At 37.2% G+C, this 24,501-nt stretch overlaps 2 protein-coding genes and 2 non-coding genes across 7 annotated transcripts; 1 reads left to right on the top strand and 3 right to left on the bottom strand.

Annotated features, from left to right (window-relative positions):
* Positions 1–6,018: 6,018 nt before the first annotated feature.
* LOC133710293 (uncharacterized) lies at positions 6,019–10,008 on the top strand. 4 transcript variants are annotated; one of them, XR_009846589.1, is made up of 7 exons: positions 6,019–6,387; positions 6,487–6,603; positions 6,699–6,780; positions 6,876–7,129; positions 7,854–8,120; positions 9,366–9,526; positions 9,679–10,008. XR_009846589.1 is itself a non-coding variant. In XM_062136331.1 (5 exons), the coding sequence occupies exons 1-5, from the start codon at positions 6,053–6,055 to the stop codon at positions 7,921–7,923; spliced, it is 834 nt and encodes a 277-aa protein (XP_061992315.1). In that variant the 5' UTR covers positions 6,019–6,052; the 3' UTR covers positions 7,924–9,168. The 4 variants fall into 4 exon arrangements, 2 of the variants coding, with proteins under 2 accessions (XP_061992315.1, XP_061992313.1); XR_009846588.1 differs by having other exon boundaries at positions 9,360–9,526; XM_062136331.1 differs by lacking the exons at positions 9,366–9,526; positions 9,679–10,008 and having other exon boundaries at positions 6,699–6,756; positions 7,854–9,168.
* Positions 10,009–11,559: 1,551 nt separating this feature from the next.
* LOC133710720 (probable serine/threonine-protein phosphatase 2A regulatory subunit B'' subunit TON2) lies at positions 11,560–17,763 on the bottom strand. Its single transcript, XM_062136856.1, has 12 exons — positions 17,380–17,763; positions 16,442–16,533; positions 16,204–16,266; positions 15,978–16,076; positions 15,580–15,738; positions 15,414–15,485; positions 15,135–15,267; positions 14,864–14,928; positions 14,632–14,707; positions 13,274–13,375; positions 12,871–13,063; positions 11,560–12,038 (listed from the first exon to the last, which is right to left on the bottom strand). The coding sequence occupies exons 1-12, from the start codon at positions 17,516–17,518 to the stop codon at positions 11,798–11,800; spliced, it is 1,434 nt and encodes a 477-aa protein (XP_061992840.1). The 5' UTR covers positions 17,519–17,763; the 3' UTR covers positions 11,560–11,797.
* LOC133713213 (small nucleolar RNA snoR104) lies at positions 12,173–12,290 on the bottom strand. Its single transcript, XR_009847883.1, has one exon. It is a non-coding gene; the product is annotated as a small nucleolar RNA snoR104 (small nucleolar RNA).
* LOC133713212 (small nucleolar RNA snoR104) lies at positions 12,528–12,646 on the bottom strand. Its single transcript, XR_009847882.1, has one exon. It is a non-coding gene; the product is annotated as a small nucleolar RNA snoR104 (small nucleolar RNA).
* Positions 17,764–24,501: the final 6,738 nt, after the last annotated feature.

The following is a 24,501-nucleotide window of genomic DNA, read 5'->3' as shown; positions in this document are numbered from 1 at the left end:
CTGTCGTCTTCTTCATCATCAGAATAGGCTATTTTGTAGCCTTTCATATTTGCTGATTCTACTATATGCTCATATTCTTCAAAGAGAGCCTTAGTAGATCTTTTACCCTTTTCCGGGCATTCATTGGCATAGTGCCCTTCAGCTTTACATAACCAACATCTGCAAGCTTTCTTGCTTGGTTGTTTATGTTGATGAGTATTCTTCTTTTTCGTGAAGAATTTCTTCTTAGGATCTTCATCCTGTTGTTTCTTGTAATTGGAACTTTTCTTAAATTTCCAATCTTTTTTCTGATTACTCCTTTTGAATTTTTTAGAGTAATATTTTTCTTTCTTCTTTCTATGGAATTTGGATTCAAGACATCCCCAGTTGGTTGGCATATCCAGTATTCCGTAACAGAAATTTTCAACTCCTTTGAGTTGTTTCTTAGCCATCTTTGCTCTAAGATTGGCTTTACACTGTTCTTTTAGTAATTGCCGGATTCTATCGGCAATTCCTCCAACTGAAAATCTTTCAATTGGTTTTTCAGCTATGCTTTCTATCACAGCTGTTCTCCATGGTTCAGGGAGTTTCCTGTGCAACAGGTTGACTAAATCAGTATTCTCTAGTTCACCAATCGTACAGTAATATTCTTGAAATTCATTCAAGTATTCTTCAAAATATCTCATGTCACAGATTTTGAGAGCATAGATATTTGATTTTGGCCTTTTCTTTAGCCTTTTCACTCAGATTTGAGAGATCTCCACAGAACTGATCGTATAGGGGTACTGCAAAATCATACGGAGATTTCGAAGTTTTCATTTCTTCCAACCATTATTTTCCTCTGGCCGTCTCCTTGAAAGAGAAATAATACTTTTTTGCTACTCCGGTGAGAGTAGTTTCAAAGTACATCTGAAGATCTGGAGCTTCAAATTTTCCAAGGGTTAGAGCAAAGGCCATCATCAGGCTGTCTACCCATTGGTCAAGAGTTTTTCTCTTGTCTAGATCTAGCCAGATACCATAATTGGAAATTGGTACTCTGGGTATCTTGTCATTTGGGACAAATCTTTGAGAATTTCTTTCTCCATTTCTACCCGTAGGGGCTTTTTGTACAGGGAGTTAGTTTTCCCTTTTCTCTAATGATGAAAGTTTTGGAGCTCTCTCCTTCTTCCATTTAAATATCTTGATAGGGAAGGAGTTTTCTTTCCTTTCCTGGATTGAAAATTTTCATTTTTTCGATTAGTTTTCCTAATCGCTCAGGATTTTCGCAGGAATCTGCTTCTTCATAGAGATCATAGAGCTTTTGTGCTCTAAGCATATTTACTGGTCTGTTTAGATCAGCTTCCAATTCTTCTTCAGTGATAGACTCTTATGGGTCTTCAGAGTTTTTTGTACCACTAACACTAGTCTCTCTAGTGCTGTAGCTTCTTCTGAGAAGATTTTTGTTCATCCTGATATTCTTAGGACAAACATCACTTTTTCTGTGATTGTCAAAATTTAGACTGATTTCTCCAGTCTTTCTACTTTCATAAATTTTAGCTTTTGCACTTTCTGCTGGTAGCTTCGGACCTGAGAGTTTCCATTTAATAGGAAAAGTTACTTCATTCCAAGTAACCTTATGAATCTGTTGTGAATGGTTCTTCTGACTGGTGAGGAATCCAGTAGTAAGACCAGGGATATTTGATATCCTTGTCTTTGGCTCTACTGTGGTACTCATCAGTTTGTAGTATATTCTGTATACTATTGCGAGTTCTTGCATATCATTTTTCATAGATATTCCATCTGTCTTGACTCTCAGTCTTAGACAGTGAGCTGCATCTTTCAAGCTGGTGGAGAAATTTGGGAAGCAGTTGAAATATGCCACTTGATTGCATAAAGATGCTTCAAGGGTTCCCAACAGACTAGCTTGAAAATCTGTTAGTCTATTGTCTTGCAAGACACATAGAACTGAACAGTTTATTCCTTCTCGAGCAACTAATTTTATGCCGACTTGGACTGCTCCAATGTGCATAAATTGATACTTTTTTGTTCTTGCTCTGGCAACTTCTTCAGGAGTGATCAGTAGTAGATCTGTTTCTCCTGTTGTGGAGGGGGTTGTAAATTCCAATAATTTGAAATGATGGCTATCCATCAGGTCAAATGTTCCCCTTTTGTAGATTTGTTTGAAATCTAGCTTTGGAATTGAGGCGTTTTTTTACCTCATGCTCGATTTCGTTGTATTCGAACTCTTCAGCATTTAGGAGTTGTACTCCTTTCTTTTTCCCGAAGATGCTCATCATATTGACATCTCGAGTTTCTTTCGGGTTTTCATACCGAATACTAGTAGAACTAGTTGAGGGATCCAGAAAAATCATGTTTGGAACAGGATTCTTTTCCGGTCTTTCTAATGGTTTGAATCCATTAGCCTTCTTTGTTTTTACTGTAGGCACTTTCTTGTCCTTCAGTATAGTTTTCATAGAATCCAGCATTTTTTGCTGTTCATTGATTTTTGTACTAACACTTGTTAGCTTTTCTTCTTCCGTTTTTGGAAGTTCTTTGATATAATCCAGTTTGTTTTCCAATTTTTCTAATTGGTGGATTATAACATGTATTTTTTCTAGATGATCTTGATATCTAGATATTTCTTTCTGCAGGTTCTGATATTTTTCATCAGAAGATTTTAATAGAGAATTCAGTCTCTCTATTATCAAATCAGACATTGTCCCCATTGGGGATTCCCCTGCTGAGCCTTTTACAAGCTCTAATACCAGTGATTTGCGGATCTAACCAATGCTCAAATAATCAAGAGGTTTTTGTTTCTCTTTGAGAGTATAAAAGAGATTTTCAATATTCTGCTCAACTTTATAGATCTTAGTTTGGATACTAAAGATGAGATCCCAGTAATTAGGAGTTTCTCTTTTAAGACTGTTTCTATAGTCTTTCAATTTTCTCAACTTTTCTCTTTTTTCTTCAATTCTTTTGTAGTATTGTGACAAATAACATTTAACTCAAGTCTGTCAACTATCGAAATTCTGAATAGTAAAGCGTACTGTTTACCTTTGAAATAGAGGATGATTGTAATATCTGCATATATATTTAAACAAATAAAACTCTGATGGGCCCACCACGTTTCAACAAAACTTTTGTTAAGTAAACAAAGAAAGAGATAGCAAAGACAACAAACTGAAAATGACAACAAAGAAGGGTACTACCGGTAGGAAATCTGACAAGATAGGTAGGTAGGAAGAAAATGGAGACAAGGTTGTGTAAGGAGGAAGAAAAATAAGACATTGGGGTGTATGAGAAGTATTCTCATGGATCAGGGGTGTATGAGCATTAACCCTAATTAATAATGCTTGGCCTCGAGTTAACTTGACTTGGGTTAGGTTAGGTAACCAGGGTACTGAAGACAAATTGAACAAAGAGTAGTCACCAAGAAATTTCAAAAAAAAAAACAAAAAGAGTAGTCACCAAGCCGAAATATTTGCAGGTCATCTAAATAAGAAGCAATATTTGCAGACCAACTAAATAAGAGCATAAGCATATCAGAAATAATGTAGGCCATCAAATGAAGTACCAAAACATACATAGACATAGTTATATATATGTAAATATGTTTGCTTAGACTTAGAATGGTAGAAACTGACCTTCAAATCAACTTGTTTATTTTCTTGACCTCTTTGAAGTTCTAGCAGCCTTCAGTCTCTTCACTGTCTTTTTTGGTGTTGTCGATGCTCCTTGCTTGTTTGTTGCTAGAGCTACTCCTTACTCCTTTCTGTTTGCCAGCTTTGGCTTGCTCACTATCTGCTGTGTCTTGAAGCACATGGTCTATGAAAGAGCAAATTCACATTATCACATAAAGTGCAAAGTCATTAAACATAGAAATTAGATATTTAGATGATTAAAAAAGTGTACCTCTCTCAACTTCTTCATAGAAGTTCATATCATCAACTGTTGGAACAAATTTTATGGTTTGGATGCTTTCCGACCTCAATCAGTTTTAGAAGCATATCAATGCTTCAACTGTTTTTGGAGATAGTGAACTCCTGCATGGATAGAATACCCTCCTCCTTGTGCTGAAGCAGCTTTCACTAGCAACTGTGCTTAATTGAATTGCTAGCACATCCTTGGCAACTAGTGCAAGGTTTGGGTACTTAGAAGTTAGAACCATTCACCTTCCACCATAGAAGAAGTTTCCAATCTTTATCTTCTGGAGGGTCTTCAATAGGGTCCAGCATGTACCTATCCACCTCATGTGAATTTACAGTCTGATTTGAGTCTTCCAACTCTTGTTTCCAATCAGTTTGCATGGCATAGCACTCTTTGTAGCAAACTACATCCCCAACTTCCTTTTGTCAACAATATGTGTTTTTTTTTTTTTTTAATAAAAAAGATGTGTTATTTTTTTTTTCATGGTTTGCAAAAAATGAGTACCAATTTCGCTAATCTTACACTAGATAACCCCACACACTGTGTGTGAAAATTGAATTTTTTTTTTTAATAGGGAGTGGGAAGTTATTTACAAGAGTGAGTAGTTTTTCATGGAATGATAGAAGTGGGTAGTTTGATTATTTGTTTCTCATTTTCACCTTTTTTTATATTTTCTGTTTATTTTGTAATTTGACTATATCACCCTTATCTATTTTATGAGTTGTATAGTTTTTTAATATTTCAGGATCATTTTGGTACATTTTTTCTGTTCTGGCTAACAAAGCCTCTTCTCTTAATAATATAGTATAGATAGATGTGTGTGAATTGTTTTTCTTTTAAGTACTGAATATATATAACCTCTCGACTTTTTCTCTCAAAATCCTAGGCGGCGTAGTCTTCCGTCCAAGTGTATGCCTGGTCCGACGGCACGCCCTCGGGGCGTCGTCGTCGAACGGGCTAGAAGGAGTGAGTCCAGTCAGAGTGAAGGTCGCGTGGTGGCTGCGGAACTGTCCAGATTGCATGCGGGTCGACGATGGTTGGTTGGCAACCAGGCGGGGATGGGATTTCGATGGGGAGTTCTCAGGCCGGCGGGGCGGGGCTGGTTCTCTGGTTGTCAGGGCGGCGGCGCGAGTCCCAAACGGTGCCGGCCAGAGTGCAAGCGCAGATCAGGTTGGGTGTGTTGCATGGGGAAGATCTGGGTTCGAGAGATCGATTACCGGTCTGCTCTATCCTAGGTTGGAGCGTGGGCGGTCTACTTTCTCTCGGGGCACAGTAGATGGAGGGGGAGATGCCGCCGGTGATGGGAAGGTAGGGGAGTTGCTGGCGAGATGGTGGTGGTGTGGCTGCAGCGAGCTTTCAATTAGACTTGGGCTCGGTGATGATTGGGTTTGGGCTTTGGCTCATGGCCCATGGTGTTTTTATCTTTTATTTAAGTGTTATTGCTTTTTATGTTTCATTAGCTATGGCTTTATGCCGGCAATAAATTCCTATCTCTTGTTGATAGGGCAAAGTGGGCTTGGTTCCGGTATGCACACTCAGTGTGCCTGGTCGGCCCTAGCGAGGAAGCGAGCTATTTGCTTGATCAAATGGAAGCAACCTCCTAGTGGCAGGATGAAATTAAGTGTCGCCGGATTTATTTCCGTGCGGCAACATAGTGGGAAAACTGTGCTATTTGTAATGATGCTTCTTCGTTATAGAGTTATCTTTCCGGTATGTCACCGCTATGTCAAAGCAAATGGAGTAATCATTTGTGCACTCTTTGCTAATTGGTGCTTGTTAGAATACATAGATTTTATTGAGAGTCCTGGTATTATTTCAGGATGTTCTCTCTATGCTTATTGTAATCTGGGTTTAGGCTCTACGTCCCCCTTTGTATTCTGCAAATGCTTGAGGGCAGCAGCACCAGCCCATTTTCAAAAAAAAAAAAAAAAAGTATAGATATATATATATATATATATATATATATATATTGAAATAGTCTAATCTTATATTTTAACATCACTAATGATTTTTGAACAAGGCAGTAAAACTTTGTGGCAGAGTTGTATTTGGCAACGTGTTCAAAGTTGATTGGTTCTCCAAACCACGTCACCGTTACCCTGTGCCTTATAAATAATTAAATATCAACCCCTGAAAGAAGAATCGTCTCCGGACTCTCTCTCCCTCAATGGAATCGTCAATCGCTGCACCGCCGGCGACAAGAAGCAGCCACGAGAAGCTGGTACAGAGAGTAATATTGCTGGCGATCCGAGGGCAAAACTGTCCAATATGCTTAGGAAGCCTCGAGCCTCGCAGCGCGGCGGTGCTGGAGGCGTGTAAGCACGCGTACTGCCTCCGATGCATTCGCAGGTGGAGCACTTTGAGACGAAAATGCCCGCTCTGTAATTCCAACTTCGACTCTTGGTTCCATAACATCACCCTTTCTTCTCCAAATTTCCACACACAGATTTTACCGCCGCTCAATACTAACGCTTCTCGAACTAGAAGCGGCGAACATCCAAGGTCAGAAATCTTCGTAATCCTTCTGTTTTTGATTCTTCAAGTTTGTGGAAATTGCGATTTGTAGCTGAAACTTTTTTTTTTTTTTTTTTTGATAATTAGGTATGTGATGAATGAGCGGCGGCGATCACGGCCGTTGCCATGGCGGCGATCGTTTGGACGGCCAGGTTCTGTGGCTGCAGATGTGATCGCTCAGAGGAAGCTTCAGTGGCGTGCAAGGTAAAAAAAAAAAAAAAAAAAAAATTTATTTTGTGTGTGTGTGTGTTTGTGTTTGTGGTTTTGGCAATTTGATATTGTAATTTTTTGGTGAGCAGTATATATGGCAGACGTTTGCAAGCTGTTGCTTCAGCTCCAAGAAACCGTGTTCGAGTGGTATGTGCATGCCATTACTCAATAGTGAGTTGCCACTATCTGTTTAAAGATAATGTGCTGTATGATTGATTACTGGAATGAAGGGTGGACTGAATTGTATGCTGTTTGTGAATTTTCAGAGTGTGCCGGTTAACGATGTGGTGAAGGAGAGAGTGTTGCAAAGAGTAGAACCTTGGATTAGAAGAGAGCTGCAGGTTCTTCTTGGAGACCGAGATCCGTCTGTTGTTGTTCATGTGGCCACCTCGCTATTCATTGCAAGCCTGGAAAAGAAGGATTGTGTCTCTTCAGAGCAACGTAATGTACTAGATAACTTCCTTCAGCCGTTGCGCCCTTTCCTCCTTGATCGAACTGATATGTTTTGGCACGAATTAAGGTAGTACTAATGACCTTGGAATCATCTTTTATGGCATTTGTGTTTGGTGTTTCTCCTACCTTGAATGTATAGATGTCCAACTCATTTGGAAGTCATCAGTTCATCGTGTTTCAGTTGGGGCTAAATGAGAAACATTGTTTCATTAGCTGAAGTTCATATTACTTCAGTAGGAAATATCGTTGATAATCTTGTGTTGCCTTTACTGTTTTATTCACTTGTATATAAGATTAAAAGATAAGTAAGAAGCCAAGATTTATGTGAAGAACATCTAATGAAAAGTAAAGGCAGTCCTTGGGGAACTTTTAAAAGCAAATTAAGAGTGAAATCCTTTTTATTAATTTTAGGCATATATGTCAATCATATGATTTATAAGGCGCAGCAGGCCTAAGCTCTCTACGAAAAGTGAAGGTCCTGTAGGACACCCTCAAGTGTGGAAACAATCAAATCCAACACTTTTTCAAAGTTTCATCAACACCAATGAGCCTAGAGTGGTTCATATAGATGTTGCTGAACCTATCAAAACTCAGTTTAAGATTCATTTTATACGTCTTAGGGCTATTTTAATCATGTCAATCATATCATAAGTAAGTTGCAGAAGGCCTTGGTAGGACTCTAGTTAAAATTCACTTTTCATCTCTCTATAGAGGTGAAGAAAGTAAGTAATCTATTTTTCATTTCTTCCGATTGCATTATGTGTTTTCTAACCGGAAATATTGCCCTTCAGATGTTTTGCAGAAAGTCCGTTTAACATGGAAACCTATGATGCCGTTGTTGAGTACAGAAGGCTGAGTTGAATGAAGAGAGAAAATTAAGACTATTCCTCATCTTTCTCTCGTATCTGTTCCAGTTTTCGCGTTGGACTATCAAGTTATTAGACGCTGTTGAACTTGCGTATGCATGGATATGAAGTTCTGTATGGTAATCTCCTCATTGAGGAAGTCAGAGGCGGCATGCCCAGTCATGTTATGCATTACCTGAGTCATTTGAGAAGGTAACGAGCAATCCTACAGCTTTAATGTTTACGAACAAAATTCGAGGATCATATATGACAACTGCTACTAAAACAATCCAAAAAGCAGGAGCTCATTTTATGGACTCAAAATCTAATATTGTAGTCGGAGTTGCTACCAGTTTTGGCACAGCAATTAGTTTTGCTTTTTCTAGACCAGCAAGAAGGATTTGAGGTTATCTTTATCTGATGGCTTTTAGAGTCGGGTGTTTATGAGAGGCACAGTGATTAGTGTTTCAGCTTTCTGTCAAGATGCAGTAGAAGATTGGTGAGATGGCGTTTCTGCTTGTTCAAGTGAAGTTATTCTACTTCAAGGTGCTGTGTATGAGCAAGCTCATAGGACTATCTTGACTCGATATGCGGCTCTGAAGAATGATAGAAATTAGGAAATCTCTAATCTGCACTTGTGAAAGATCTCTCATTTTGTCTTCACATCACGAGTCTCTTTTTCAGCAATAGGAGATGACCATTTCTTTCTGCTCAATCCTATACAACTGCAGTTTACATGTGCAGAACACAACGGATATCTTATGTTAATGGGAGTGATTAACTCGTAAGATCTGCAGGTCCTAGGGTCAGTGTGCGATCTTACTGTCATGGTGGATTGCACCTTGGTCTTTCTCCTACAAGCCTACAACAAATTGTTCAGGTTGTTCCAAACAACTTAGGATCATTCAGTATTCCCACGTGCTTACCACTTGCATTGTTCCACAGGGAACATGGAAGCCTCCAGTCCTCTGATGACTCGTGGGGGTAGGAAGAAATGGGGTTGCTGGGAACATTTGAAGAGTATTTATGATGCATCTAAGACAGGGAAGCTAGTCAAGGTCCTCACTTATGAAGTATATGAGTTTTTCATACATGAATCTAGTTTGCTAGAGCACTGTAATTTGGAGTTGGAAAACACGTCCTCACAACAGAGGTGTTTTGCAAATATCTTTAACAAGACGGAACAAAACAAACCAAAACAAGACCAATTTTGGTGCAAAAATGCCAAAAAATAATAAAAGTTCCATTCATTTTGGTTGAAGTTGCCTTACCATTTAAAGTAGGAATTTTTTTAAGCTCAAAATGAATGCTGTTGACTTGGATTTTAGAGTTTGATTTAGAACCGACTGTCTAATGATATAGTTGGAATGACCAAGAAATTCTTGGCATAGATATCACTGTTTTTGCTTTCTCTAGATTAGATCGAAAGAATGATTTTCAGTCTATGAAAAGATGCAGTAGACGACTGGTGAGATGCTGTTTCTGTTTGCTCCATTGAGGTTGAGTTTCCAAGATTCCATATAGGAGGAAGCTCTTGACACGAAAATGCGACTGTCAAGGAAGGAAGTTAGAACCTCTAATTTGCACTTGTTATAGATCGTTCCATTGGTCTATACATGGTAAGTGTCTTTGTCAGCAAATGGAGATGGCCTTTTCTTCTGGTCGGATCCTATTTCATTACAGAATTTTCATGTGTCCTACATGACCTATAAATTGAGTTAATGGAATTAATAGCACCAGAGTTTTAACATTTGAGGCATCCATGATGCAGATTTTCAAGCTCAGTGCAGAATCTTGCGATCATGGTAGACAGCAATTTAGCACCTTGGTTAAAAGGAGACGCATAGTACTGATAAACTTGTCTCTGAAATTTTGGTGTGTACTGATAAATGACCAAGGTGCTGGGTCTTCTTGGGGACCAAGATCCATCCATTTTTGTTCAAGTGGCTGCCTCACTCTTTTTTCCAAAGCCTTGAAAACAAGGATCGTGTCTCTTCAACCATAGCAGCTTAATGTCCGAGAAAACTTCCTTGAACCGTTGAGCTCTTTGCTGCATGTACGAACTGATATATTTTGGCATGAACTAAATTAATGAACTTTTGAGTTTCATTAGCTTCTGTGTTTGGTGCCTCCATAGTATGTAACATTAAAGAAAGGCAAGAAGCCAAGATTTATGTGAAGAACATTTAATGGAACTGTAGCCCTTAGGTGTGGAATTCAAATCTTGTTTAATGTTCATCACCAACATCACCGGATCTTTCAAACTCAGTCGAGGACTGGATTTTGTTTTTCCCTGGCTAGTTATGCCTCCTACGTAGAAGTGTAATCCAACACTTTTTCAAAGTTTATCATCAACACGGTCTTCCAGTTGAAGATTATACGTCTTGGGCTATTTTAATCACGTCAATCATACGATAGATAAGTTGCAGCAGACTCCAGTAAAATAAACTCATGCATGTTTCATTTCTCAAAAATGAGATGACTGATTTCACCTTTTTTTTATAGAGGTGAAGAAACTTTTTCATTTGCATGTACTTGTTTTTCTAACTGAAACAATTGCTCTTCAGATGTTTTGCAGAGTCCATTTAGTACGGAAGCTTATGATGCCGTTGTTGAGTATAGAAGCTAAGTTGATTGCAGTGAGAAATTAAGTCTATCAAGTTATTACACGCCGCTGAACTTGCATATGCATGGATATGAGGTTCTGTATGGTAATCTCCTCAGCGAGGAAGTTGAAGAAGGCAACGAGCGATCCTTTATGAGAGTCTTGATGTTTAAGAACAAATTTCGAAGTTGATTCATGAGAAGGGATACTAGCTAGAATAATTGAGAACAATTAATATATATAATTTCTTTTATTGGCTTTAGAGCTTAGCTAGAAGTTTGGACCTCACATAAATAACAGATTACCGTGAGCAAAGGAAGCTTTTGCATAAAGAAAATGGGATTTTCATCAACTCAGTTTTTTACCGATATGAGGGTGTATTCATAGTTTATACACGAGCTATAACTCTAAAAACATAACTCATAAATATCGTCAACAAATTAGGGAGTTCAATAGTGCTCTTCTGGCTAAGCATGCTTGGAGATTGATCCAATGTCCCAACTCTTTTTGGAACAAATGGTCGAGAAGAGATATTTTTAGGGCTTCATGGTGGAAGGAGAGGAATGAGATTATGTGAGAAAGAGGGTGTGAAGCTGTGTAATAGTGGGAAATGAACAAGAGATTGATCTGTAGATGAAGGTAGAAATGGCGAGTACTAGTAAGGGAGGCCTCGAAGGTAGAAGGCAACCAGATCATTGTATCAATTGGAGCTCCGAGAACAGCAAGGTTATCTGCACAGCTTTGAGTAGTTGCATGTAGGTGATCATTGGAAGTGTGCATTCTTGATAGATTTAACTCATTGAAGAAGAGACTTCAACTGGAGGAGATGAGCTTGAGACAGACCTACAAAATGAGCCTCAGGATCGAGTAAAATCTCAAGCATAAGCACAACCAATGACATAAGGCAAGACCATTTCTACACGCGTGGAGTTTAAAGAGCGTTATTCACTAAACAACCGAACTTAGAAAATTTTGTACAGAGCATCTCTCTCTCGAAATTAGGAGGCATATAGCTAAAAGCTAAAATAGAGAGGTGGTAGAGACTGATTTTTCTCAACACGTTCTCCAAGAGAACAGTGAATGTTATCCATTAATAGGTCTGAGCATTCCAATCAACAATTAACTATACTAGATCACATATCACATTGGCATACACAATTCTACAATACTAGATTACATGTCGAATTGGCATACACATAGCTACAATACAAAGCAATTCTTCTCGTTAAAACAAAATGTCGCTGCATTTGTTAGTAAGCAGACAAACGTTCTCCTCAATGAGTATTTAAGCTTCTTCTTCTGGTTCCTCCTCTTCTTGGAGAAGATTTTCCCTATTGTCATGTGCCCAAAAACCACGCACATCTATGAGCATGCTGGCTACAGTACCTCCCTGTTTGCATGCAAGAAGATCCGCCAATGTTATCCTTAGTGGATCAGCCGGCTTAACCATGTCCCAGATTTCGTCCCTTACATCCTCAATACACAACTCATAGTTTCCACCCTCAATCCATTTTTGGTGTACATCCCTGTTTCATATATCAGGAAAGTAGATCTGTCAGTTGGCACAATTTACCAAGGGGCCAGTTTAAAGCATATCTATAATCACACGCTGTAAAATGGCACTAGAGATGTCATAGATTATTGAATATGTTTTTGAGATTCATTTCTCTAAGAATCAGAGACTTCTAGATATTGCTCAAATACTGCAAGCAGGAAATACTAGAGGTTTTCTGTAGGAAGGTTGTATCAGTTAACATCCCATCTTTTGGATGCTCCCTTCTTTACTTCCATATTTGGCTCTGCTTGGTGGCTTTGAATAGGGTGAGAAGCAATCGTTAGCACCACCAGCAGCCAAGGAAAGCACAGAATCTGAAGTCCTACAAAGTAAAACAAACGTTCCTTCTTTTCTAACTTAATATCAATGTCACTAAACCCTAAGTGTAAAGAATATCTGTGATTTCATACTATTCAATGACACTATAGATCTCATAGGTTGTTGAATATGTTTTTAAGATTCATGTCTCTGAGAATCTGAGACTTGCAGGTATTGCTTAAATACTGCAAGCAGGAAACACTAAGAGGTTTTATGTAGGAAGATTGTATCAGTTAACATCCCAGCTTTTGGATGCTCCCCTTCTTTACTTCCATATTTGGCTCTGCTTGGTTGTGCTTAGAACATTGTGAAAAGCAATCCTTTTGCACCACCAGCAGCCAAGCAAAGCCAGAATAAAATTTGATAACATCAGTCATTCTACAAAATAACAAAATAAAAGAAGTTCCTTATACTTTATTTTTCATATTTGGTTTCTATGAAAATATGCAAAAACAAGTTAATAGCAATCAACTGAGAATGTTCACCTGAAAAGAGAGTGTATATCAGCTGTTGTAAGGTAACCCCTTCCATGAAGATCAAGGCATCGAAACAAATATGTTAACCCTTCTGGAGTGTCTTTATTTTCTAAGGCCAAGACAAAGTCCAGAAAACTTTCGAAGTCCATTTCCCTAGAATTTGCTCCACCAATTTTTCCACGACGAGCATGCTCATCAAACACTATTGAGAGCATATCAAATGCAAAAGCATGAATAAACAGGATGAAAAAGAAAACCAAGATGCATGATAAGATAGTTGCGGTTGATCTATATAATATTGTAAAGAAAATATAGTGGACATCATAAGAAGTAATATTTCACATTGATTTTTTAGCACTTTCAGGTAAACGAATATGCAGTGTAAATTGTGGAATCTAAATTTTGTGCATACCTCTTTCAATGATGATTTCAGTCAACGTCCCATCTGCATATTCTCGAAGTTCTTGCTTGCTTAACGATCCATTATTATCTGTATCAAGGCCAAGGAACACATCTACAGAAAGAATGAAGGTGCAATTAGTTATAAATTATACCAACTACTAAGTTTTCAACTATAATCATCACATTTAGCTTGAGCTTAAGAGTACAAGATAGATATTTAAGTCTAGTCTTGACGATTGGTAAATCAATGACCTGTACCATAATGAAGATATCTAGAACAGGATGACTTTGAGAGGCTATCAAAACTAAAGGTGATCAAGACATGAGTCATTATGCATCAACAACAATAAGGATAGGCTACACAACCCCGACCTAGACAAGGTAGGCTTAAGAGACCATCCAACTATTGTCAATTTAACTTGGATAGAGTGTTGATCTTCGACCAGAACACTATTAAGTGAGTCTCAAGGTAGATTGCAAAGTGCAACCATGCAGAGTGTTGATCTATGTTCATTGTGCTTGAATACCTTAATACATAATGTCAAATTTGGATGTATGCTCACTGTATGAGTCCATGACTATTGTATTATATGTGTAAGAATAGATGAGCATATTGATTGTCCATCAACCAATTGTACATAGATAAATTGAGTAGTATATGATGAAGTAATTTGTACAACATGATTTAGGGTAATTCTATATCCCAACATATTCCAAGACATTCTTAGGAGGTCGGTTTAATTTAAATACAACTGAAGAAAACACAAAACAAAAACAAAAAATCTAAACAGTGAAAAAGTATCAGAATAAAATCATATTATTCAACTGGAAAAAAAAATCATATTAATTTAAATACAACTGAAAAAAGAAATATAAACAGTAAAAAATTATCAGAATAAAATCATATTATTCATTCAGAAAACCTAGTCCTATTCATCCCCAGCTAGGACAGTTTCAGAACTTTCACAAAAAATACAGCAACTTATATGCGATAGATATTGGTTATTAGGCTTTCTCTTATAAGCGAAGAGAATTCATTCAGCATTCCAAAAACACAGAAACAGGCATTCATCCTTACCCTTCTCCCCACCCTCACTATCCCTTGGACCTCTAAGACAAAACTAGTCAGGAAAAACAACGGATTTAGTTTCTATGTAGCAAAATGCCCTTTTTCCTTAGTGTTTGTGTAGTGAAGTGCCATTTTTCTTTCATATCATTAGTCATGCTGGAACAGGAATGCAAGTGTTACACTAGAATGGCAACAGATATATGTGACAAGTAGAATATAATCAATCAGACAAAAGCAAAGTAGGTATAGATATGGAACCACGCAACATGAAATGAAAGTTTAGATACAAAAACACCCACCACATATTCGCTGGGCAGATGTCATGGAGAACCAATTTTCTGCTTGCTCATTGTCAGTGACTTCTTCCTCACTTTCCTAGTATCAAATAAAAAGTCAGAACATAAAGTTAGACAAGATCAGACTTTGCTCAATGCTTAATCCTAATAATTAATTGCTTTTCAGAATAATATATACCTAATAAGATGGTTCAATATATACAATAAATTTTTGACAGATTCTTTGACAACCTACCTGGTGCAGTTCCATTAATTCCTGGAGACAATTACTCAATAACACCTTCTTTATGCAGGCTTTTCCTGCATGCCCAAAAAAAAATATATATTTAAGCTATTCGTAACAACACAAGAAGATACAGTATCTGTTCAACTTAGAGCATCAAAACCAAAACCTATTCACAACAAGTTTAGCAGCCCAAGATTTTATATCTAATACAAGGCTTATAATGACTTTAAGTTTTCAACAGTATCAAAATTACATAAGAGGAAAAGATAACTCGACAAACCTCGTCTATGAGGGTCACAAAAGAAGAAGAACTTCTGTGCAGCTATGCGGCAATACATGTTAAGAAATCCTGCAGGCATGTCCCGTAGTTGCGCCAGATTAGGTATGAGACCTCGTATATATGCTTCCATTTCCTAAATAATTAAAAGAAAGCCATTATAATTATAGGCAAAGATGAAGAAAGATGGCACATTATTAATCTGTGTAATATCATATAATAGATTATGTAGCCAAAGACATAATTTCAATAACTCGATGGTAGTTTGCAATGAGTTCATACATGACGCTGAAGAAAACCATCAGAATCCTCATCAAGCTCACTCATGTCAATTCTAGCTTGTGTCAGTGAAACCTGAAAGAAAGAAATGGATAGTAAGTAGCAGTAGTCACATTCTATGAGAGAGAGAGAGAGTTTCAAAAGAGATAATGTGGTCTCATATACGCACCGTTCTCATCACATAGAGATAGAAGGGCAGAATGGCAATTCTTCCTTGTTCATCTTTCTCAAACTTCATGAAATTTGAAGGGCTGAAAAAGCGACGGCATTTGGGCCCTATGTGCTCTGTGCATACAGAGGCAATGTGGCAGAAGTCTTCATAATTCATCTACAAGATAAACAAGGGGACTTATCAGCCAGATCTAACCACACAACTAAGAAGTCATCAGGATGCAAATCCATAAATTGAAGATTGATAACATAATTGAAGCAGATGAGACATCATAATACTACAATAGTATACTCATTTATAGATTCCAGAAAGAATTAATAAACACTATTTTGAAAACGATAAGGGATATTTACAGCATAAGGCAAATCCTTAAGCAAATTAAATGGCCAAATTACCTTTTCTGCACCAGTTGCATCATCAATCACACAATTTTCCCTTAAGCAAACCCACATGGAATCCAGATCATCAGCATTTAGCAAAAGATCAGATTGCTTCTGCAAAACCGTAATATACCAATAAAGCATTATGCCAGGTGCTTAGCCAACAAATGAAACAGAAAAAAAAAAAAAAAAAATCAAAAGCAACATAAACAATCAGCTGGACCAGGAAGGAAACCCTCACCTTTAAAAACCGATATTTTGCGAGCCTCTGGACCCTTTGACTAATAGATCCTTCTTCAGGTTTCTAAAGCAATGGGAAAAACATGCAAAGTCAAGGAAAGTGTAATTACAAGAATATAAACAAAAACACAATCAAACAATACTAGTTTTGAATTGTCATTGAAAATACATCAGCCTTTCATACTCAAAATGCCCATCATGAACATAAACCCTAATACAAACAAAATTTTACCACATGCCTTCTTATAGAAACTTGGGATTGTGGCAGCTTCAGCACTTTTTTGTTGCTTCTCTTTGAAAATGTCAAGCAAGATTCTCTTTGTTTCAAGCTCTACAAAAGAAAAAGGCAGAAAACATGAACCCTTGGTTAATTGTATGCCGCACACAATCAAAATTCAGCATCTAGACAGATACACAGGTTGCATCAGCTTTAGCTTCATCTTTGCATTACCTCCGCAGAAATAATAACAGATTAAGAAAGCATATCCAATATAGACACAGATAAGCAAAGCATATTATAGTGGCCCATATTTACTGAGAAACTTGGGAAAGGACGCAAGTAGAAAAGACTCAAAGAAACCAAAATTAACTATTGATGTTGGGTAGCACAAATGAACTATCGATTTAGTCAAGTGCACCCAATTTCAACCATTCCCTCAAAAGAACCACTGTGAGGGAATGACATCAACTGCTACACTTGAAAAAAACTGAAGCTTGAAAGAAACCCAAATTCTCTTACCTAGATATACGTGTTGGTTAGCAGTATCATAGCTTAGCTTACTAGTGTGATATTACAATCGTAGAAAGGCTAGCACTTGATTAATGGGTTCAAATGGGAAGCTCCTAATTGGTATTACAACATCTTGCTAATGGTTTTTCTGGGCATTCAAGCCTTACAAAACCGAAGCATAAAGGAAACCAATCTTTTCTGCTCTGCTGCATATTTATGTTGGTTTGGATCATCATAGCTTAGTTTACTAGTTTCATGATTATGGATTCTATTGGGAATCTAATTGATATGAGGGGGGTTTTCAAGGCCATTCAGCTTGCTCTACAGAAAAAGATGGAAAATTTGCATGGAAATGAGATTGAAATTCAATTCAACAGTAACAAATTGAACTAACAAGATAATGAAGAAGAAGATGATAATGAGAAAGTGAAATGTGAGGAAGAATACCCATGAGGGCTTCGGATCCGAGTCCGGCCCCGGATCCGATGTAGCGGCGGAGGTTGCGGACCCACAACATAGACGAAGCCGGTGGGATCTTCCTCTGCGCGGTCTCATGGCTTTCGCCGTCACTGGACCCGCTGTACATTCCACCCAACTTAGGTTTCCGGCAGCCCTTAGCCTAGAATATGATAAAGATGGAAGCTTGCTCTGATCCAACGCCAAAAGTCACGAAAGGGAGAAATGCCTTGTGATTTTTATGGTTTTCTTCTTCAAATGAGTCGAGGCCTACGAGACCTTTGTCCCAGTCCAAAGTCCAAAGTCCAAACTATAGGTTATTTTGATTTTTATTTGCATCATATCCGTATCAGAATTCTCATAATTTTGAATTATGGTTGAAATAATATTTATTCTACACACAGTTGGTGTATAGGCGTGTTTTTGGTTGAGCCTCAAGTTCGATTCTCATTGTCACTAATTCTGTGTTGGATCGTGCGATCTGTAAATCTCCTGCAGAAATTCATATATGGAGGCTATGAAGAAAAGTATGTGTTCCACGTCAGTCATTTAGGATCGAGGTTATAAGTCTACCCTGACGCGAAGATGTAGGCTAGTCTTCCTCTTTCCAAACTTTTTGTAACCGGAAAAACAAATTTCTAACCAATGATTTAAAAGTCTTAAATTTAAAGGTCTTTATTAGAGTCACACTCATTCATATATATGATTTTTTTTTTTTGTCTGACATCCATTATGTATGATAAAATAATATATTTCTCAAATAAACTCAAAAAGTGAAACTATATTATGGAAATGAGGATTGTGATGAGAGTGACAGTATAACAAGATGAAGTTAGTGTCTTTTTTATTTTTTTAGAATAGATGAAGTTAGTGTCTAAATCTATTTGTTTTATAAAAAAAATAAAATAAGAAAGAAGAAAGAGGAAGATAATAAGTACGGAGTTGATAAATATATGCCGTTTTGAACTATATTAATAAGTTAGTGTGAATAGTGTCTACTTCAATAATCAATAGTATCTCAAGAGAGAAGAGTGGGACAGATTTCCTTGTCTTCCAAGGCTTCAAAAAACAAAAACAAAAACAAAAAGAGCTCACCTTCCTCCAAAAAGTGTCATATTCTTCAATTAAGGGCCTTTATATAGGCCAGGGGAGCTAACCCTAATCAGTCACCTTATTTATTTATTTATTTATTTTTTTCCGGTTATCACACTACTATTTGCAAGATGGTGTTTCCCACTGCTAAGACTCGAGCTCAATGGGTCAAGGTTTTTTCCACCATTGTGAATCGTGCCCACGAAAATTGGAGTTCTTTTCTTTAACTAGGGTGCAAACTAAGTAAAAGCCAGAAGAGAAAAATGCACCAACAGTCCCTCAATTCTTGTGCACCGGCCAGTTTGATACCCAGACTCACAAAGTTATCAATGTGATACCTAGAGTCTTATATTGCTATCAACGACATACCTCCGTCAAAAATCTGTGAAGTCTCCGTTAAAATGCTGACGTGGCAAGCACGTGGAGAAAAATAAAGAGAGGAATGACCAAAATAACCCAGACTGATGGCTTCAATGACTTATCTGCCCTTGAAATTATTTATTTAGATAATTTTTTTTTTCTCTCTCTCTCTCTCATTTTTCTATCACTTTTCGTTTCCAAGAAGGATGAACCCCAGATTCAACAAGAAGGATGAACTTCTATTCATCAACTCCAGATTCAACAATTGATCAACAAGCAGGGAGTATCACACTTGCCGCTAACCATGTGATGTGGAATGAGTAACTCAATGGGGGGACTTTTCTAGCTAATCCTTTTTCTATCACTTTTCGTTTTCAAGAAGGATGAACCCCAAATTCAACAATTGATCAACAAGAAGGATGAACTCCTATTCATCAACCCCAGATTCAACAATTGAAACCAAGAAAGATGAATCAAGAAAATACTAAAGCTTAATCGTAGGAGCAGAGGAACGCAATAGAGAGAAGGATATCGCAGAAGTAGAGCAACCCAGTAGAGAGAAGAATTCAAGACAATCTGTTACGGCATGTCCAATTCACAGCAAACCAAACTTAATGTGCTGCACTGAAGCAAGAAAACGCACAGGTAATCATGGAATTGGGATGGTCTACGAATTTGGATTAAGGATTGAAATTGGGGAAAACATTAATAGAAATCGAATTACATGATGATCAGAACCCGAAAACCTGGGGAAAATGGGCAAGGATCTGAGCGACGATCAAGTCAACTCGATCGATGAAGGAGGTCTTCACCCTCTTCGACACCGACAACGACAACAAGATCACCTCGTCTGAATTGGGAATCCTAATACGGTCCCTGGGCGACAATCTGACCCAGGCCTAACTCAAATCCTTCAAGGTCCTCGACAAGGACGTCACCGGCTTCGTCTCCGTCTCCTCTTGGTCTGGGTGCCAGCTTCAACAAGATCGACTACGTCAAGCCAAGAATTTCAACGACTTCAACTATTTATTTCTTTTTTTATCTTTTATTGATATTTCTGTCAATAAAAAATAAAAAATCGATTAATTCAGCCATTTGGGTAAAAAGACATGTTTACCCTTTTTTTATCCTCCATGTGCTTGCCACGTCAGCATTTTAACGGAGACGTCAAGGAAATTTGACGGAGGTACGCCGTTGATAGCAATATTAGACTCCAGGTATCACATTGATAGCTTTGTGAGTTTGGGTATCAAACTGGCCGGTGCACAAAAGTTGAGGGACTGTTGGTGCATTTTTCTCAAGCCAGAATAATGTACAAATGTACAAGTTCACATACGTGTGACATATACCATGACATGATGATATGCAAAAAAGAATAGTAATTTGTTTTTTTTTTTTTTTTGTCATTATTTGATTGACAAAGCTACTTGCATTCAAAGTAAACTATGACTATACTAAGCTACGGTTTTGATGAATGGATTCTCTCCTGCAAGTAATGATGCATTTAACTAAGGATGATGTCATTTTAATTACTCAATTTTCCTCTTAGTATTCAATTAGGACATTGTACTTGGGAGAACCTCCTAATTAATCCAATTAAGGCATAAAACTAACTACCTAGATTTTACCCCAAATCCGATTGTATTTGATGTTTAACAGATAAGTTCTTAAGGTTTTAGAGATGAAGAAAGGGAAGTGAAATTTGCACTCCTCATTTTACAATTCATACTCTATGTTTCTTTTTTATCATCTCAAATTTTGTCTTTTTATAATGTAGATTGTAAAAGTGTAATATTAAGATACTACAAAAATGAAACATCTAGTGTGGATTGTAAAATTGGGAGTGTGAATGTTAGCTGGATTCTGGAGGATTGTAAGAGATATGCTAGTTCTTTTGCTTTCTTTTGGATTCGGTTTAATTGTCGTGAAGCAAATAGTGTGGCCAATAGGTTAGCACACCTTGCTAATTGATGTAGGACGAGATTTTAGCCAATTTCAACCAAAAATCTCGAAAAGAAAGAAGCGTCTTCACATTAAGAAGAATAATTTGAATATTGGAAATTGGTATTCAAATAGGCTTCTTAATGATGGAATTAATCATAAATTACTCATTTGGATATATCGGGATTCTCGACCCTAAAATTACAATCTAAGAGGTGCCTTATATAGGGCACATAGCATAAACCTAATGCAACTAGAAAACAAAAAGAGCAATTTATTATAGACTAAAACTAGGAAACCTAATTACACCTCATTAAATAAAAATTAGAAATAGAATCCTAGATACTAAAGTATTCAAATTATTATTCTTAATGTGAAGACGCTTCTTTCTTTTCGAGATTTTTGGTTGAAATTGGCTAAAATCTCGTCCTACATCACTAATGGTTGTACGTTAGATGATTTTTGGATTGATGAGACGCCTGATATTATTTCATATGTTCTCTATGAGGATCAATGTAATCCTTCTAATGTAGCTCGGGGTTCAGGTTATATGTTACCCCCCCCCCTCCCGGCCCCCGCGGATGCAAAATTATATATATATATCAATAAATGAAACCGGTCGTGGGGCTGAGCCTCCTAGCTAGACTGGATTCCAAATCCTTTAATATATATATATATATACACACACACACACACACTAAAGGTGATTGTAATTCATAACCTTCATGTGGACATATATCATGCTTTCATGCTTCATGTTCAAAATTGATCAAGTCATACTGCTCATGCGGTGCAAGCTTTTCTGGATGATTTAGATGGGGTTTCTAGACCTAGAAGGACTGGGAATACTGCTATTTCTTAGTTAGTTTCTTTCTTCGTTTTTCTTTTTGGGCCTCTTTGGGCTCCTATTGTAACCAAAAAAAAAAAAATTTGATCAAGTCATAATCATTTTCCATGCAACGACAAACACAATACTCAAATTGATTAGTTTCAAAGCATATGTATTCAACTCTTGACTTAGCATAAAAAGTTGTATTCAAATCCATCTCAACAAATTCATAATATTATTTCAATACAAGATTGGACATGGCTTTCAGTCCTAGTCAGAACAAATTAACCACTTACTCAGTTTGGCGTCAAATCTATGAAAAACATAGATGAAAATTAAAGAGGTAAGAAAAGAGTGAACTAATTGAACCCTGACAACAATGACTATAACTCTTTCTTGGTTCTCCCCCTTATTTGAATGCTCCTTGATGATGATGTGAATGGACGATAATGGAAATATGATGTTCTCTTGACCAGATTTGAGTGGTAGGTGATTGAGTTTATGGGATGGTGATAAGGGTTTACAATGGTAGAAGATGGTTGTTGTGGTGATAGTGATGAAGTGTGATTTTGGATTGTTTGGACGTGGAGTGTATGAAGAGATGGAGCAAAAGATCATAATGAACTGAGAGATGGTGGTGATGAAATAGATGACGTATGATTTGGATTTTTAAGAGGTGGAGTGTATGACGAGATAGAGCAAAAGAGAATGAACCGAGAGATATGGTGAAAAATGAAGAACAGAAAAAGGCTTATAAAGCCTTGGAATTTCAGCTAGAATAAAGAACAGAGAAGGAGAAGGTGGTGGTATTAGTAGTTGGCAGGGTGGTGTAGTGGAGGTCATGGTGGCACAATGAGAATGACAACCAATTGTTGGAGGGAGGTGGTGATTTGCTGGTTGTTACCATATATACAGGTTGCAATTGTGGTAGTGGTTAGCGACATTGACCTTGCCAAAAAGGAGATTGGTGTGTGTAATTTTCAATTTTTGTTCTTTATAAAAAAACTATGATCAAGTTTCTAACCCAGACATCATATCCACTCAATTAATTTGGGAAACTATGACAAAGTTGTTATTTACTTGTTGTAGCCCCATTTTCAATCTTGTAAATATTTATTAAACAAAAAGTCCAATGATATACTTGTAAGTTGTAACAGAACTCAAATATATATTAAACAAGTGAAATAAGATTTTTCACCTTTAACTCAGCAGTTTTTTTCTTTTGAAGACTAACATCACCTTACAACGTACTATGACAGATATGGGCTGCTTGGTAGTACTAGGGCTGTCACTCGGTCGGTTCGAATCGGTTATAGGTATTACCAACTTCAAAATCAAACCTTTCGGTTTTAAAATTGACCTACCAATTACCAACCAAAATTTTTGGTTTTAAATTATATCTACCAAATTCGGTATTTCGGTTTTTGGTATTACCAACTTTAGAACAACTAATTCTTTGTAATATAAATTAGAATGAACAAAATTAGGTTTTTCAATTTTATAACTGTAAACTTCTTATTCATCTACTAATCATAGCTTTCTTTTGTATATAATTTTAGCCATTTCAATAAAACTAGGTTATTTAACCATCTTGGACTAGGTTACTCAAAATACATGTACTATTAATGTAGTATCTCGAGTAATGTTCATACTATTATGAAAACTTTTATGTTTATTTCTTGATATACATGTATGTGTATTGAAAACCATAGTATATAAAGCTAATATTTAGATAATCGATAGATTCAGTATTTACCAAAACCAAACCAACTTTTTCGGTAATTTTCGATTTCAGTTTTATCGGTCTCGGTTACCAAAAAGTCGGTTTACCAAACTTAAAGCATCGGTTGGTATTCGGTCGGTTTGGTAATTACCAAACCAAGTGGTCCTACTTGGTACCATAGATGCCCTTTGAGATTCTAACCATTCAGATGGCATACTGTCAGTAAGAAAAGTACCGAGTACGTTTTTGAACAAAATCAGCACGTTTTTGAACAGCCTAAATGACAGGGCAGGTACATAGAAAAGTACCGAGTACGCAGGGGTAAACAAAGTTGAAGCAAGATAACAGCTTTATTTTTTTTTTTAGAATAGAAGCAAGATAACAGCTTTGGAGTCGTGCAAACGCTCAAAAAAATTCAGGGCACCAAACACCTAATAAGGTTCCTCCACAGATCTACTATGTCCCCTGAGAATAACATTAGAGATCATATCGAAGAACACATTCGATTAACAACAAGCAAACATATATTCTTATACCTTCTCTTTTGTCTCAGACCACGAATTAAGAAATTTAGGGGTTAGACGAAAGAAAGCTTGATGCAAACACAAAAATGAAATTATAATGAGAACCCTCGATCTAGAACAAACAACACTTAAGTAATCGAAAGTGCAAGCATATATATGAAGCCTCAAGTGGTGGACCAAGTGCCAAGATCATATTCTTTCCGCATAATATCTTAAGTTTGCAGCAACATCCGCAATAAAATTCGCCTCCCCGAAACTACTAATTGCATTCCTAATTTTTGTCGTGACACTCAACTAACCCTCTAAAGTTTAGTAAGATAGTAAGATGTGAGGATCCTGGGAGTAATTTAGGGCCCTTATGACATTGTATAGTCTTTTGTTTCCTATAGTTGCAGTAGTGCGTGATAGGACTGATGGCCCCTCCTAATATAACGTCAGTGAGTAGGTGCAAATCAAATCCAGCATTGCTCACATATTCGCGGACTCGCAGCGAATCTGAATCGAGCTCTCATAATTTATTACAACGCACAAGTAGTACTACAACCTATTGTAGTCTCACTAGTATGTACAATTGATTCTTATAAAATGATAATGAAAGTTGGACGGAAAGGTAGTTGAGTTGAGGGTTTAGAGATGTGCTGGAA

This window comes from Rosa rugosa, chromosome 5 (assembly GCF_958449725.1).
Source record: "Rosa rugosa chromosome 5, drRosRugo1.1, whole genome shotgun sequence".
Lineage (NCBI taxonomy): Eukaryota > Viridiplantae > Streptophyta > Magnoliopsida > Rosales > Rosaceae > Rosa > Rosa rugosa.
The sequence above is the reverse complement of the archived record's forward strand: the minus strand, read 5'-3'. Positions and strand labels throughout refer to the sequence as shown.

Bases quoted from the DNA above. Each gene is read 5' to 3' on its own strand.
- LOC133710293 (XM_062136329.1), top strand. From the start codon at position 6,053: ATGGAATCGTCAATCGCTGCACCGCCGGCGACAAGAAGCAGCCACGAG. The intron at 6,388-6,486 runs GTCAGAAATCTT...TTTGATAATTAG, and splicing joins AGAAGCGGCGAACATCCAAG to GTATGTGATGAATGAGCGGC. The intron at 6,781-6,875 runs GTGAGTTGCCAC...GTGAATTTTCAG, and splicing joins GTGCATGCCATTACTCAATA to AGTGTGCCGGTTAACGATGT.
- LOC133710720 (XM_062136856.1), bottom strand. From the start codon at position 17,518: ATGTACAGCGGGTCCAGTGACGGCGAAAGCCATGAGACCGCGCAGAGG. The intron at 16,267-16,441 runs GCATGTGGTAAA...CCATTGCTTTAG, and splicing joins TCCCAAGTTTCTATAAGAAG to AAACCTGAAGAAGGATCTAT. The intron at 15,486-15,579 runs GTGCGTATATGA...TCTTTCTTTCAG, and splicing joins ATCTCTATGTGATGAGAACG to GTTTCACTGACACAAGCTAG.